The 17,577-nt window shown below is 39.9% G+C and overlaps 1 protein-coding gene across 7 annotated transcripts in view; it reads left to right on the top strand.

Annotated features, from left to right (window-relative positions):
• slc35f4 (solute carrier family 35 member F4) overlaps nucleotides 1-10,970 on the top strand; it is a 162,570-nt gene extending 151,600 nt beyond the window's left edge. For all 7 annotated transcript variants that reach the window (XM_063049441.1, XM_063049422.1, XM_063049456.1 and 4 more), the window contains 2 exons: nucleotides 2,910-2,999; nucleotides 10,511-10,970. In XM_063049441.1, the coding sequence (XP_062905511.1) occupies nucleotides 2,910-2,999; nucleotides 10,511-10,752 (332 nt within the window). In that variant the 3' untranslated portion in view covers nucleotides 10,753-10,970. The remainder of the gene's footprint in view (nucleotides 1-2,909; nucleotides 3,000-10,510) is intronic.
• Nucleotides 10,971-17,577: the final 6,607 nt, after the last annotated feature.

The raw sequence follows: 17,577 nt of genomic DNA, 5'->3' as shown, positions 1-17,577 counted from the left end.
TCTATGTCTAAATAAAACAATAAATAATAAAAATAATCTGATACAGTTTAATTTATCAAGCCTTTGAAAGTGTTTTTTAAATTTTTATTACATATTGCCTTATTATAGGTGAATTTAGTTTTGCTACTGGGTAATGAAAACAAGTGTGTCTCCTCCCTCATTCAGATTGATGAGTCCTTTCAAGGAAGTAAACTTAACTCTTATGAATGAATTGATTTAGGTGATCGAATGGGCTGAAATAAATGACAAGACAGTCAGAAATCCAAGACCATTAAGTATAGGCATGAAGAAAACTCAACACTGATCAATGGAATCATGTATTGAAACTGAACATGGCAAGCTGTATGTGGGGAATCGCACTGCAAACTTAGGTTGTTGATTTCAATGTAGTAATTGCTGAACAGAATTGTCTATTACATAAAATTGATATGCTTCTCTAATGTGCAAGAGTTTCCTAAGGTTTCTGAAAACAAAGATAGTTCTTCCAGCAGTTTGATTTTTGCTTCACATTCCAGCACCTATGGAAGACACTAGCAGTATGCTAGAAGTTCAAGGGGTGTGGGGGTAGAAGTAAGTGCAGTTGCTAACGCTATGGAGAAGGTGCTTGAGAAGTTGAAAGGTCTGAAAGTAAATAAATCACCTGGACTAGATGGTGTACACCCCAGGGTTCTGAAAGAGGTGGCTGAAGAGATTATGGAGGCATTAGTAATGATCCTTCAAGAATCAATAAATTCTGGCATTGTTCTGGAGGACTGGAAAAGTGCAAATGTCACTCCAGTCTTCAAGAAGGGAGGGAGGTAAAGGAAGGAAATTATGGGCCAGTTAGCCTGATCTCAGTGGTTGGGAAGTTGTTGGAGACAATGTTGAGGATGAGGTTTCCGGGTACTTGGAGGCACATGAGAAAATAGGCCAAATTCAGCATGGTTTCCTTAAGGAAAAACCTTCCCAGACAAATCTGTTGGAATTCTTTGAGGAAATAACAAGCAGAATAGACAAAGGAGAATCAGTGGATGTGTGCTTGGATTTTCAGAAGACCTTTGACAAAATGCCGCACGTGAGGCTGCTTAGCAAGATAAGAGCCCATGGTATTACAAAAAAGATACTAGCATGGATAGAGAATTGGTTCAATGGTGGGTGACAATGGGTGGGAATAAAGGGAGCCTTTTCTAATTGGTTGCCGATGACTTGTTGTGTTCTGCAGGGGTCAGTGTTGGGACTGCTTCTTTTCACGTTATATGTCAATAATTTAGGTGAAGGAATTGATAGCTTTGTGACCAAGTTTGCAGACAACACAAAGATAGGTGAGGAGGCAGCTAGTATTGCAGAAGGACTTAGACAGATTAGGAGATGGGCAAAGAAGTGGGAGATGGAATATAGTGTCAGGAAAAAGTGCAGACTACTTTCTAAATGACAACAAAATTCAAAAATCTGAAGTGCAAAGGAACATGTGAGTCCTTGTGCAGGATTTCCTAAAGGTTAACTTGCAGGTTGGGTCAGTGGTGTAGAAAGACAAATGCAATGTTAGCATTCATTTCAAGAAGACTAGAATATAAAAACAAGGATGTGATGCTGTGGCTTTATAAGGCACTGGTGAGGTGTCATTTGGAGTATTGTGAGCAGTTAACTAAGGATGTGCTGATGTTGGAGATGCTTCAAAGGAGTTTCAGAAAATGATTCTGGGAATGACAGGTTTATCTTGTGAGGAGCATTTGATGGCTCTGGACCTCTATTCGCTAGTACTTAGAAGAATGAGCGGAGGGGATGGATCTCATTGAAACCTATTGACTGTTGAAAGGCCTAAATAGAGTGGGTGTGGAGAGGATGTTTCTTATCGTGGGAGAGTCTATTACCAGAGGGCAAACCCTCAGAATAGAGGGGTGTCCATTTAGAACAGAGATTTCTTTAGCCAGGGGGTGGTGAATCTGTGAAATTCGATGCCATGGGTGGCTGTGGAGGCCAGGTCAGTGGGCATATTAAGGCAAAGGTTGATAGGTTCTTGATTAGTCAGATCATGAAAGGTTATGGGGAGAAGGCAGAAGAACGGGTTGAAACGGAAATGGATCAGCCATGATAAAATGGCGGAGCAGACTCAATTGACCTAATTTTGTTCCTGGGTCTTATGGTTTTATCTGCAGTCTGTTGTGTCTCCAAGATGAGAGCACAATAGTACTTAATAAGGGCTGAAGGTTTAAAATGCAATTCTTGCAAAAACAATATAGCTTCATAGATGACATCCTGAGTGAGAACCAAAAAGTCCTTCACTGACTACTTTTGTATATACCAATGTGCAATGACCATAGTGCACACCTAGGGTCTCTACACAAGAATACTATGAATGCCAAATATACTGCTGCACTTTGGGAACCAAAAAGAACCACAATCAATCAGAGCCTGAAAAGCACCAGGCAACAGTTTCAAAGATCAACAGTTACTGAGAAGAAGGCAGAGTAGATCCAGCTTATACACCCCACTACCCAGCTCACTAGGACCATGGACAGAGGATAGCTCCATCTCAGGGGGTTAAGGGTGTTGTATCATTCGCACCAGTGATAATTAGCTGAGATGAAAACAATATCACCCAGTCTTAACAGGTGGGATTATTTTTAATTGAGGTGGACCTAATGTATCCATTGGTGCAGACCCCACTGTCCTTACGCAGCTATGGGAATGTTCGTCAGGAAGATTAATGATGACTCACAGCAGTTCACTTTTCCACAAAAAAGTCTGTCTTCATAAATACGAAACAGCAATACAATTTCCAAAGTAAGATTATTATCTATTTAACCTATATCATAACTGACAGTAATCTACTCAAAACAGTTGGTGCTGTTGTTGTTCTGTCCAGAATGGGAATATATAAATAATTCACCTCAACATATGAAATATATTTATTGTTGCTTTTTCTGCAGCCTTCAATATCCTTGTGAATGTCGGCGTTGTCTTAACATATCCTATACTCATATCCATTGGGACTGTACTCAGCGTCCCTGGAAATGCAGGTAATTTTCTTGTCTTCGCTGTACCTTGAGCTTCTGTCCTTCACAGTAAAGCTATCAAATAATTATTTTCTTCTGTACGTCAGGTTAAGAAGTATTAAAAGTGACAAAACTATTGGATAAAAGTTTGTCTTTGTTCCCTGGTGTTAATCTGGCTGAATAAATTGCCTGACCTTTATAAAAACTGTCTTCTTTCACTGTATTGGGGAGGATAGCTTCACTTTGATATGCTTTGATCCTCATTATGGTTTAAATAGTATAGGTTCCAGCATTTTACAGCTAAAGTGCTTCTTGAACTTCTACATCAATCCTTATTGAAAGCAGTGATGTTGAAAGTTGTGAAATTCTGTAAATACCAGTTATTTATTATTGCCAAGTTTCTGTGATTACTATCTATCACAATGTCAATGACATAATTACTATTGAAAGAAAAAATTAGCTAAAAGTCATTTTAAGTTTTTACAATTCTCTGATTTTCTTTACCAGCTTCCTTCTTTATCCCTATTACCTTTGGCCTCAGCTCTCTTCTTGCATATACCGAACTATACACCCTTACACTGAACCATTTTCTCTTTATTATATTTTAATTTCTGGAATCACTTTCAAGTTATACCTTCATAGTTGCAATGAAATGGCCATTACTTACCTGTGAGCCTTAACCCCACTTGCCTTTCTGGACCTCAGCCATCACAGGTGGCTGTAGTGCTTGACATTTATGCAATGTGATTAAGGATGTGAAAACACAACAGCCATAGTGTCTGCACACAGACCTCACAGAAGCCGGGTGAACTCATGGTTAAACGGTCAAAATGGCTAAAATACATAAACCAAATGAAATACCTTAAAACCTAAGGTATCACATTCAACCATAATACAAATAGACAACTTTAGGAGAACGCCAAACTATTGGATGGAAAGGAATGAACCTCTGACCTCATTCTACATTGTTTGCTTTCTGTAGAAATCTGCCTGTGCTAGAAACATAATCCTTTGCAGTTCTAATATAGTTTGGTCAGAATATTACAGAACAATGCAGTTACATTTTCTATTCCACTTACCATCAGTGAGAAGCACAACCGTAGCAATAGCAATTTGTACATTTGCTAATTCAATTATCCTGTAGAACTTTTCTTTTCCACTGTTAATGGTGAAACAGAAATATCAACTGTGAATTTTTAAAAATTTATTCATTTTTTGGGAGCTGGCCATAGCTAGTACAGCTGGCGTTATTGCCATCCCTAGTTATTCTTGTGATGGTGGTTGTGGGATAGGATCTTACAGGATTTAGACTAATTTCAAAAAAACATCTGAAGGTGCAAATAGTTAAAGCAACCTGACAACTTTGGCAATAATTTTAATAGCTACCCATGCCTCTAATTTGAGTTAGTTACTGGCATATTATAATTTTTCTGGTAAGTCACTATCTGGAAAGCACTCAATACTTCCCAATAACCTAGCAAATGAAAATCAATAAACTGGAAGTTGGAAATAAGAATGGAAAATACAGGAAGTACTCAGCAGGTTAAGCAATTGAGTGCCTAACACATCAGTATAACTATATGGAAACCTGTGAAATACTGCTCAGCTTCGATTCATCAACTTGTGATTTTGCTCATAGTCCTGTCATTTACAGTCTCTTGTGTCTCCATCTCCCTCTGCTTCCGTTTTGCTGCCCTTTGCTGCTTTTATCTTCTGAAAATATATACTTTCAAACTTTGGCAATAGAAAATGCATGTAATTAAAATTTTTCTTACAGGATATTGCAGTTTCCATGGAGATATGGAGAGTCTGTCTGCTTGCAGTTTTCTTCTTTACTTCTCTTTTAATGCATTCTCTCTGAAATGCTCCAAACATACACATAATTGGTGCTTTATATTATGCAGTTTAAGTTCTGGTTGAGATTGAGAATAATAAGGAACAAGACTGACCTCTGAAAGTAATGAACTGTGTAGTTAAATGAACTATTGCATTGATTTTGAAGAGCAGCTTGCTGGTGCCCTTCAGGTTCTGACTGATTATGTTTTTTATATATGGCTCCCTTGCACCAGCTCTATCATTTAATAAAGTAATTGTTGACCTTTGTACCACTTTCTTGGATTATTTGTTGATTTCCTTAATATTAAAAATATTATTATTTAATAACAATTGCAGTATCTGTAAGGTAGAGAGATTCTCCTCAGCCTGGAAATTTTGTACCTATCTTGAATGCACTCAGACTGGGCTTCCAGACCCCAGAGAGTTCTAAAGATTCGCCTTCCTCTTAGGGAAGGAATTTCTTCTGATCTTAGTCCTGAACAGCCATCTCTTCATTTTGAGAATACATCCATCAATTCCAAACACCCCAAGCAAGGGAAATGTCATCTCAGCATTTATCCTGTCAAGTCCATAAGAATTTTGTATGTTTCAGTGAGATTATTTTAAACCTGGAGAACATAGGGCTAGTCTGTTTAATATCTCCAATAGAATCAGTCTGGTCAAACTTTGAGTATATATGCAGCTGTATAAAACTTTAGTTTGGCCATATTTGAAGTATTTTATGTGGTTGCTGAACTATAAGATGGATATGGAAGCTATGGGAAGGGTTCAGAGGAGGTTCACAAGTTTGTTGCCTGGCTTAGAGAATGTATTAGCTATAAGAGGAACTTGAACAAATTTGAATTATTTTCTCTGGATCACTGGAGGTTGAGAGGCAACCTAACAGAATATATAAAATTCTGAATGGCACAGGTAGGATGAATAGTCAGTGTTTTTCCCGGGATGAAAATATCAGATACTAGAGTGTAAAACTCAATGTTGAGATGGGAAAAGTTGAAGGACGTTTATGAGGCACATTATTTTTACATGTATAGTGATAGGTGCCTGGAGCACACAGCCAAGGGAAGTGAATAAAGCAAATATGATAAAACTTTTAAGAAGCATTTAGACAGATGCATGAATAGATAAGAATTAGAGGGATACAGACCATGTACAGGCAGCTGGGATTAGTTTGGATTGGTACCATGGTTGGTACGGACAATAGACAATAGGTGCAGGAGTAGGCCATTCAGCCCTTCGAGCCACCACCGCCATTCACTGTGATCATGGCTGATCATCCACAATCAGTACCCTTTTCCTGCCTTCTCCCCATATCCCTTGACTCCGCTATCTTTAAGAGCTCTATCTAACTCTTACTTGAAAGAATCCAGAGAATTGGCTTTCACTGCCTTCTGAGGCAGAGCATTCCAGAGAACCACAACCCTCTGTGTGAAAAAGTTATTCCTCAACTCCGTTGTAAATGGTCTACCCCTTATTCTTAAACTGTGGCCTCTGGTTCTGGACTCCCCCAACATCGGGGCCATGTTTCCTGCCTCTAGCGTGTCCAATCCCTTAATAATCTTCCATGTTTCAATCAGATCCCCTCTCATCCTTCTGAATTCCAGTGTATACAACCCCAGTCGCTCCAATCATTCAACATATGACAGTCCCGCCATCCCGGGAATTAACCTCATGAACCTACGCTGCATTCCCTCAATAGCTAGAATGTCCTTCCTCAAATTTGGAGACGAAAACTGTACACAATACTCCAAACAACAGGAATTCTGCAGATGCTGGAAATTCAATCGTCCGGTGCTCCCGATGTGGCCTTTTATATATTGGTGAGACCCGACGCAGACTGGGAGACCGCTTTGCTGAACACCTACGCTCTGTCCGCCAGAGAAAGCAGGATCTTCCAGTGGCCACACATTTTAATTCCACATCCCATTCCCATTCTGACATGTCTATCCACGGCCTCCTCTACTGTAAAGATGAAGCCACACTCAGGTTGGAGGAACAACACCTTATATTCTGTCTGGGTAGCCTCCAACCTGATGGCATGAACATCGACTTCTCTAACTTCCGCTAATGCCCCACCTCCCCCTCGTACCCCATCTGTTACTTATTTTTATACACACATTCTTTCTCTCACTCTCCTTTTTCTCCCTCTGTCCCTCTGAATATACCCCTTGCCCATCCTCTGGGTCCCCCCCCCCCCGGTCTTTCTTCTCGGACCTCCTGACCCATGATCCTCTCGTATCCCTTTTGCCTATCACCTGTCCAGCTCTTGGCTCCATCCCTCCCCCTCCTGTCTTCTCGTATCATTTTGGATCTCCCCCTCCCCCTCCAACTTTCAAATCCTTTACTCACTCTTCCTTCAGTTAGTCCTGACGAAGGATCTCGGCCTGAAACGTCGACTGCACCTCTTCCTAGAGATGCTGCCTGGCCTGCTGCGTTCACCAGCAACTTTTACACAATACTCCAGGTGTGGTCTCACCAGGGCCCTGTACAACTGCAGAAGGACCTCTTTGCTCCTGTACTCAACTCCCCTTGTTATGAAGGCCGACATGCCATTAGCTTTCTTCACTGCTTACTGTACCTGCATGCTTACTTTCAGTGACTGATGAACAAGGACACCTAGATCTTGTACTTCCCCTTTTCCTAACTTGACACCATTCAGATAGTAATCTGCCTTCCTGTTCTTGCCACTAAAGTGGATAACCTCATATTTATCCACATTAAACTGCATCTTCCCACTCACCCAACCTGTCCAAGTTACCCTGCATTCTCATAACATCCTCCTCACATTTCACACAGTCACCCAGCTTTGTGTCATCTGCAAATTTGCTGATGTTACTTTTAATCCCTTCATCTAAATCATTAATGTATATTGTAAATAACTGCGGTCCCAGCACTGAGCCTTGCGGTACCCCACCAGTCACTACCTGCCATTCTGAAAAGGACCCATTAATCCCTACTCTTTGTTTCCTGTCTGTCAACCAATCTTCTATCCATGTGAGTACCCTACCCCCAATACCATTTGCTCTAATTTTGCCCACTAACCTCCTATGTGGGCCTTATCAAAGGCTTTCTGAAAGTCCAGGTACACTACATCCACTGGCTTTCCCTTGTCCATTTTCAAAAAATTCCAGAAGATTAGTCAAGCGTGATTCCCCCTTCGTAAATCCATGCTGACTTGGACCGATCCTGCTACTGCTATCCAAATATGCCGCTATTTCATCTTTTATAATTGATTCCAGCATCTTCTCCACCACTGATGTCAGGCTAACTGGTCTATAATTGCCTGTTTTCTCTCTTCATCCTTTCTTAAAAAGTGGAATGATGTTAGCTACCCTCCAATCCACAGGAACTGATCCTGAATCTATAGAACATTGGAAAATGATTACCAATGCGTCCACGATTTCTAGAGCCACCTCCTTAAGTACCCTGGGATGCAGACCATCAGGCCCTGGGGATTTATCAGTCTTCAGTCCCATCAGTTTACCGAACACCATTTTCTGCCTGATGCGAATTTCCTTCAGTTCCTGTTACCCTAGGTCCTCTGGCCACCATTACATCTGGGAGATTGTTTGTGTCTTCCCTAGTGAAGGCAGATCCAAAGTATCTGTTCAGTTCGTCTGCCATTTCCTTGTTCCCCATAATAACTTCACCCGTTTCTGTCTTCAAGGGCCCAAATTTGGTCTTAACTAATTTTTTCTTCCTCACATACCTGAAGAAGCTTCTACTATCCTCCTTTATATGCTTGGCTAGCTTAAGTTTGTACCTCATCTTTTCCCTCCATATTGCCTTTTTAGTTATCTTCTGTTGCTCCTTAAAAGTCTCCCAATTCTCTAGCTTCCCGCTCATCCTTGCTATGTTATACTTCCTCTCTTTTATTTTTATACTGTCCTTGACTTCCCTTGTCATCCACGGTCACCCTTTACTCCCCTTAGAATCTTTCTTCCTCTTTGGAATGAACTGATCCTGCACCCTCTGTGTTATTCCCAGAAATACCTGCCATTGTTGTTCCACTGTCATCCCTGCTAGGGTATCTTTCCAGTCAACTTTGGCCAGCTCCTCCCTCATGGGTCCATAGTCCCATAGACATTGTGAGCTAAAGCAGCTTTTCCAATGCTGAACTATGTTCTATGTAATATTTCAGGGTCTGAAATATCACTTATCTACACATTATTACCTTCCAGTCTGTGGGAAAAATTCTGGCATCCAACAAGACATCTTTACTATTTACTGAAATCCTTTTGCAATAAATGAGAAGGTGCTATTTCTTTTCTGTTGGCTTGGTAGAACTGCATGTTAGCAGTTTGTGTATATATGGACATCGAAATAGTTTTGAGCACTAACATGCTTTAATGTTTAAAGGATACTCCACCTTACTACATTTTTACTAAAACAATGACCTCCCAATTTTCCATGATATATTTTGTCTGGCATGTTCTCAAGCTTTTACTAAGTTGTTCATATGACCCTAAATTCTCTCTGCACCCTGCACTGGTACTCAGATTTGTGTCATTAGCAAACTTGGATATCATGTCCCTGTCCTCTCAAAAGTTATCATTGAAACACATTGTGAACAACTGAATCCCCACCACCATTCACTGTAGTACTCCACAGCCTCCCCATCCAACAGTGACCCATTTATCATTTCTTTTTCTGATCATTAACTAACCTTTAATCCATGCTAGTATATTTTTCCCAACCTAATACTCCTGTTTAATCGTCTTGCTTGGCACCTTACCTTATCAATTGCTTTGCGAATTTCCTGTATACTTAATCAGAAAATTTCCTTCTAATCTGTGGAAAACATCCCAGAATCTGTGGAATTTTGAAAGATGACAACCAGTGCATCTTGTATCTCCATATCCGCTACTTTCTAAACCTTGAAATACAACATCAGATCCTTGGAATTTATCAGTTTTCAGTCCCATTTTGCAATAACAGTTTATTTTAAACTAGTTGTTCTCCACCATATCTGGGAGATTATCAGTATCATTCATTTAAAAACAATTCTGTCAATTCCTCATTCCCAAATATAATTTCTCCTGCTGCATTCTGCAAATTCGCATCAATGTTTGCTAATGTTTTTCTTTACACAAATCTATAGAAGCTTTTCTTTATAAAGTTGGGTGCAAAAACTTAGAAGTATTTTTTTATTTGTATCAAAGCCCTCTCTTTAAGAAGCCTCTGACTGCAGTTTATGGGACCTTTAGGTATACTGTTTGCCTATATAAAAATATGACTTCACATTGAAAGTAATTGAGCCAGAACTTGTCACACTCTCTTTACTGACCTGGGTGGTAAGTCCTCATTCAAAGTTTTACAGATCCACCTGTATCAATTTGGAGCTGAGAGCTGCCTCAATTCTAGATCACCAAGTCCTGCCTCTGGATGTTGTGCAACATAACGGTGTCACATTATACATATATTAAAAAAAATCTATATTATGATTTGTTTCTGTTATTGGAAACATGACACTTATAATTCTTAGACTAATGCACAAGTAAGTATAATTTTAAAATGTAATAATATATTTATTTATAAAATAAATAGAATAAAATAACTAGATAATTCAAGAACTATTTTTGAGATAATAATCAAATTGCATTTGGGCTGTAAGTATTTAATATTGAAAGTTATGATACATTCTGTTTCAAGTTATACAAGAACACTTACTAATGAATAATTTGCTTTTTTTTACACAGTTGTTGACCTCCTGAAACATGAGGTAATATTCAGCATGGTGCGATTAGCTGCAACAACCATTATATGTATTGGCTTTCTATTGATGCTACTTCCCGAGGAATGGGATGAGATAACTTTAAAGTTTATTAACAGATTAAAAGAAAAGAAAAATGAGGAACAAACTGAAGATGTCACAGAGTCCAGTGTCCACACCCGGACCAGAAGCAGAGCGAATGGTACAGTGTCAATACCTTTGGCTTAAAAGCAGTCATGTTTTTAAATGCACGGGAATGTATATTCTGTGAATATGATTTAGTTTTGTGTAACACAGTATGCTATTATGACATTACTTTTTGAAGCAGATCTGCTGTATACAATATAAATATAATACAGTTTCACTATAAAGAATATATTATTGCAATTTAATCTTTATAAAGTTAAATGGAAATGGATGTTAATGTCTAATAAATTTTTGTATTGAAAGTCCTCACATTGTTATTTTTATTATTTATTTAATGGTACATTCCTTTGATTAAAATGAATATTTTTGATTGCTGTTACTACACTTAACTGTAATATAACACAATCAAAATAAAGATCTATAGAGCACATACAGCAACATCTTGTTTCCTCAGATAGAGATAATACTTAGATGTTTTTGAAGAAAGACCTGTTAAAGATAGCAGTAAAAGCACTGGCAATCTTCCTTGGCAATCCACTGTATTGTGATTAGCATGCTGCCAGGTCTGCACAGGTGCTTTTTGATGGCATGGTTTTTGTGAGGCACAATCAGATATCAGTGAAATCGCTTACAAGTTTGTCTATGGGTCATAGGAGGCCAAAGACAGTTTGAAACCGGACAACATGGCATAACCTTTTCAGGTTCTCAGATGTCAGGATATTGACAGGAGAGGGGTGGGGTGGGTGTGAGCTGTTACACTTCAGGAGGTCTAACCTAAGAGGAAATTTTATTTTTAATGGCAGGACCCTTAACAGCACTGAAGTATAGAGACATCCTGGGGGTCTAGATACATAACCCATTGAAAGTGGCCACAAAGTAGATAGGATGGTAAAAAATGGCTCATGGAATGCTTGATTTTGTTGATAGGAAGACTGAGTATGAGATTCAGGAAATCATTTGCAGCTAGATAAAAGACCATAAGACGTAGGAGCAGAATTAGACCATTTGGCCCATTGAGTCTGCTTTGGTTTGGTTAGGCTGCACCTGGAACATTCTGTGCATTTCTGTTTGCCCATTACAGGACACATGTGGAGGCTCTGGAAAGGATTCAGAAGAGATTTACCAGGATTCTGTCTGGATTAGAGGGTATCAGCCAAAAGGAGAGTTGGCACCAATTTGATTGTTTTCTCTGGAGCAGCACATGCTGAGGGGAGACATGATGGAAGTTCATAAAATTATAATAGGCATAGATAGGGTAGACAGTCAGAAGCTTTTTTGCAGGAAGAAATGTAAAGTACCAGAGGATAAGCATTTAAGTTGAGAGGGGGTAAGTTTAAAGGAGGTCTGCTGGCCAGAGTTTTCTTACATAGAGAGTAGCAGATGCCTGGATGGGCTGTCAGGAGAAGTGATGGAAGTAAGTATAATAATGGCATTAAATGGCTGTTAGATAGACACATGGATATGCAGGGAATAGAGGGATATGGACCATGTACAGGCAGAAGAGAATTAGCTTAATTCAGCATCATGTCCAGCACAGACATTATGGGCTAAAGGGCCTGTTCCTGTGTTGTACTGTTCTATATTCTGAAAAAAAATCACTTCAGGAAGAAACTGCAAGAATAAAGTGAGAAGAGATGGCTTAAGAGATCAATTTCAGAAGATCAGCTCCCACGACCTGGACTTCTCCAGATCCAAGGTAATATTCATAATTCTTGGTTCAATCTGTTTTTGTTCAAATCTACAATAACTACAAGTCCAATTTCACAATTTTCACCTCACTTACTTCACTGTAATCAGACTCTTGTCACCTACGATCTTAATTTCTGCCTATGTTATTTTAACATGGTGTGGAAAACAATTCCCACTAAAACAAATTTGCAAGATTGTGGAGAATAACCAGGAGAATGGGACTAAATTTGAAAAACCAGGACAAGTATGAAGAGCCAAATGACTTAAATGTGTGTTTTAGACAATGTACTTTGGTAATTACAGCGCATCTGTAGTTGTGAACTTCCCATGAATCAGGACATTTACAAGGACAGGTGTGTAAAAAAAGTCTGGTAGGATCACTGGGGACCCAAGCCATCCCAACCACAATCTATTCCAGCTGCTACCATCCGCAGCATAAAAGCCAGGACAGCTTCTTCCACCAGGCCTTCAGGCTGATGAACTCATGCTGATTTGAGTGTACTCTATATTACATTGACTGTTCTATTTATTATAAATTATTATGATTGCACATTGCACATTTAGATGGAGATGTAACGTAAAGATTTTTACTCATGTATTTGAAGGATGTAAGAAATAAAGTCAATTCAATTCAATTCACAGCTGAAATAAACCTTCAGAATGTTTAATGACCCCTAATCTCCTTGCTATAGTAACTCTAGATGGCAGGGATATATTCCCAAACTTAAAATCAGCATTATGAAAAGTGTAAATAAATTAAACAATCCCTTGTTACATTCTATTATAATTTTTGAAGGGGGCAAAACCTTGTTAAGTCATATAGAGTGAGATCAATTGCAGGAAATCTCAAATGAAAAACAATCTTAGATCCACATGTCTGATTCCTAGCATTTATCATTAACAGAAATAGTTAAAGATGATGCTTCCATCACTAGAACTCCAATTTGAAATAGCTTCTTCCACTGTCAATAAGCTACTAATGGCAGGTGCTGAAAAGCCAGGTAACTATTTATTGTTCTCAGATCTTGTCACAGGATTTCTTCTGCTTCATGATTGGGCTTGGGGAGAATCCGCAGGACATTTCAGAAAGAATGCAATGAACATTAACACAAAATATATGAAGAGAATGGAGATTCAACATGTGATAAAGCAATTGAAAACAGCATGAAGGTAGGTAGCAAATTTAAATTCTGATGTCAAATACCAAGCCAAAACATCCCAGGAATGATGAACATGAAGTTTAGGAAACAGAAGGTCAACATGCTACCACAACATTTTTCACTTCTGACCATAGATTAATAGATCTAATCTATAGACTTAATAGAGGAAATTAAATGTGTTTCCGTAACTTTTGAATGTTTGCAGTTATCTCTATGCAGAAAATATAGAAACAATTCAAAATCAGGCTACTGTGTATGAAGCTTTGAGGGCATGCTTGATTAGAAAGATTTCTGTAAATGAGTCAATAAGTTACAAGGTGACAAGCGAGAATTTTAGTGGCATAAACATTGGCAGATGAAATTCTTTGGCAAAGACTCTGAGAATATCTGCATTGTATCTGTGGCCTAAAAGCATTGAACTCTTTCTTAATTGGTAGAAACTTATAGAAACATACAAAATTTTGAAAGGGATAGATAAGATAGAAGTAGGAAAGTTGTTTCCATTGGTAGGTGAGACTCGAACTAGGGGATATTGCCTCAAGATTCAGGGGAGAAGATTTAGGACGGAGATGAGGAGAAACTGTTTTCCCCAGAGAGTGGTGAATCTCTGGAATCCTCTGCCCAGGGAACCAGTTCAGGCTTCCTCACTAAATATATTTAAGATACAGTTAGACAGATTTTTACATAGTAGGGGAATTAAGGGTTATGGAGAAAAGGCCGGCAGATGGAGCTGAGTTTACAGAAGGATCAGCCATGATCTTATTGAATGGCGGGGCAGGCTCGATGGGCCGGATGGCCTACTCCTGCTCCTATTTCTTATGTTCTTATGTTAGGGACTGGAACTGTGGAAGAGCAAGGTGTGTATGTGCTTACATATATAAATCACCAAAAGCTGATACAAAAGTACCAGAATTACTAAATGTTAGTCTTTATCTCAATTGCTCTGGATTTCAAAGCTAGGTAAACAGTGGTTCAATCATATAAAGATTTAGTCTGACTCTATCTGGACCATTGCTTTCAGTATTGTCTATTGAACATATACAAGATTCTGAATAGGATCTAGTGCAGTTTCAGCAGAATGAAGCCATGATATTAAATGATAACGGATTAAGAAACATTGCATAAACTTGGTTTGTATTCCTTTGGAAGTCAAGTTTTTTTCAATAAAGGTGAGGAACTGAGTGTGGTAGGTACAGTAAAACTTATGACTGGGACATGCAGAACATTATATATTGAAATTAGATGACAAGGTGAATGAAAATAGAACATAGAATAGTACAGCCCACAATGATGTGCTGACCCTTAAACCCCGCCTACCATATAACCCCCCACCTTAAATTCCTCCATATACCTGTCTAATAGTCTCTTAAATTTCACTAGATTATCTGCCTCCACCACTGACTCAGGCACTGTATTCCACGCACCAACCACTCTCTGAGTAAAAAACCTTCCTCTAATATCCCCCTTGAACTTCCTACCCCTTATCTTAAAGCCATGTCCTCTTGTATTGAGCGGTGGTGCCCTGGGGAAGAGGCGTTGGCTGTCCACTCTATCTATTCCTCTTAATATCTTGTATACCTTTATCATGTCTCCTCTCATCCTCCTTCTCTTCAAAGATTAAAACCCGAGCTCCCTTAATCTCTGATCATAATGCATACTCTCTAAACCAGGCAGCATCCTGGTAAATCTCCTCTGTACCCTTTCCAACGCTTCCACATCCTTCCTATAGTGAGGCGACCAGAACTGGACACAGTACTCCAAGTGTGGCCTAACCAGAGTTTTATAAAGCTGCATCATTACTGCGCAACTCTTAAACTCTGTCCTTCAACTTATGAAAGCTAACACCCCATAAGCTTTCTTAACCACCCTATCTACCTGTGATACAACTTTCAGGGATCTGTGGACATGTACCCCAGGTCCCTCTGCTCCTCCACACTACCAAGTATCCTGCCATTTACTTTGTACTCTGTCTTGGAGTTTGCCCTTCCAAAGTGTACCACCTCACACTTCTCCGGGTTGAACTCCATCTGCCACTTCTCAGCCCACTTCTGCATCCTATCAATGTCTCTCTGCAATCTTCGACAATCCTCTACACTATCCACAACACCACCAAACTTTGTGTCCCCTGCAAACTTGCCAACCCACCCTTCTACCCCCACATCCAGGTCGTTAATAAAAATCACGAAAAGTAGAGGTCCCAGAACCAATCCTTGTGGGACACCACTAGTCACAACCCACCAATCTGAATGTACTTCCTCCACCACGACCCTCTGCTTTCTGCAGGTAAGCCAATTCTGAATCCACCTGGCCAAACTTCCCTGGATCCCATGCCTTCTGACTTTCTGAATAAGCATACTGTGTGGAACCTTGTCAAATACCTTACTAAAATCCATGCAGATCACATCTACTGCAGTACCCTCATCTGTATGCCTGGTCTTCTCAAAGAACTCTATCAGGCTTGTTAGACATGATTTCTGCCCTTCACAAAGCCATGCTGACTGCTCTGATCAGTCCATGATTCTCTAAATGCCCATAGATCCTATCTCTAAGAATCTTTTCCAACAGGTTTCCCACCACAGACGTAAGGCTCACTGGTCTATAATTACCTGGACTATCCCTACTACCTTTTTTGAACAAGGGGACAAGATTCGCCTCCCTCCAATCCTCCGGTACCATTCCTGTGGACAACGAGGACATAAAGATCCTAGCCAGAGGCTCAGCAATCTCTTCCTTGGCCTTGTGGAGCAGGCTGGGGAATATTCCATCAAGTCCTGGGGAATATTCCATCAAGCCCTGGGGACTTATCCATCCTAATGTGTTTTAACAACTCCAACACCTCCTCTCCCTTAATATCAACATGCTCCAGAACATCAACCTCACTCTTATTGTCCTCACCGTCATAAAGTTCCCTCTCATTGGTGAATACCGAAGAGAAGTATTCATTGAGGACCTCGCTCACTTCCACATCCTCCAGGCACATCATCCCACCTTTATCTCTAATCCGTCCTACCTTCACTCCTGTCATCCTTTTGTTCTTCACATAATTGAAGAATGCCTTGGGGTTTTCCTTTATCCTACTCAACAAGGCCTTCTCATGCCCCCTTGTTGCTCTCCTCAGTCCCTTCTTAAGCTCCTTTCTTGCTTCCCTATATTCCTCAATAGACCCATCTGATCCTTGCTTCCTAAACCTCATGTATGCTGCCTTCTTCCACCTGACTAGATTTTCCACCTCACTTGTCACCCATAGTTCCTTCACCCTACCATTCTTTATCTTCCTCACGGGGACAAATTTATCCCTAACATCCTGCAAGAGATCCCTAAACATCGAGCACATATTCATAGTACATTTCCCTGCAAAAACATCATCCCAATTCACATCTGCAAGTTGTAGCCTTATAGCCTCATAATTTGCCCTTCCCCAATTAAAAATTTTCCTGTCCTGTCTGATTCTATCCTTTTCCATGATAATGCTAAAGGCCAGGGAGCGGTGGTCACTGTCCCCCAGATGTTCACCCACTGAGAGGTCTGTGACCTGACCCAGTTTGTTACCTAACCTGAAAATCTAAAATACTCCCAACATATTGTGGGTGCTGAATTAATTACAATGTTCAAGACTAATCAGTAGAATTTATTAGATAAAGCCATCAAGAAAACTAGAAAGATGGTGGGTAAAAGAGGTACAAAGGGGTCATGGTCCTTTTGTATCCGTTCCTGTTTCCTCAGCATTAACAGGTGGACCTTGCAGCTGGTATTTTGTTAATGACGGGTTGTAGGTCTGTCTGGTACTCTGACTGATGGGCGTTTACTGCCCACTCAGATGTTTGATGCATTAAGAGAAAAGAGCTCCTCAGAAAGAGCGACAGTTCAATATGATCAATAAATCCTCGCTCTGGAGAAGGCGGAGGCACGCAGGCAGTGCGGGACATGCCATTTGGTAGTTAACTGTTGGCAGGATAAAACAAAATCTGTACTAATATAGTCTCTATTTTGCAATAGCAAAGAGAGACGAGATGCTTTACTGGGTGCTGGGGTTAAGCCCGGGTGCAGGCAGGCGTGA

Source organism: Mobula hypostoma, chromosome 1 (assembly GCF_963921235.1).
Source record: "Mobula hypostoma chromosome 1, sMobHyp1.1, whole genome shotgun sequence".
Classification (NCBI taxonomy): domain Eukaryota; kingdom Metazoa; phylum Chordata; class Chondrichthyes; order Myliobatiformes; family Myliobatidae; genus Mobula; species Mobula hypostoma.
Note: the sequence above shows the minus strand (reverse complement) of the source record. Positions and strands in the feature narration are given on the sequence as shown.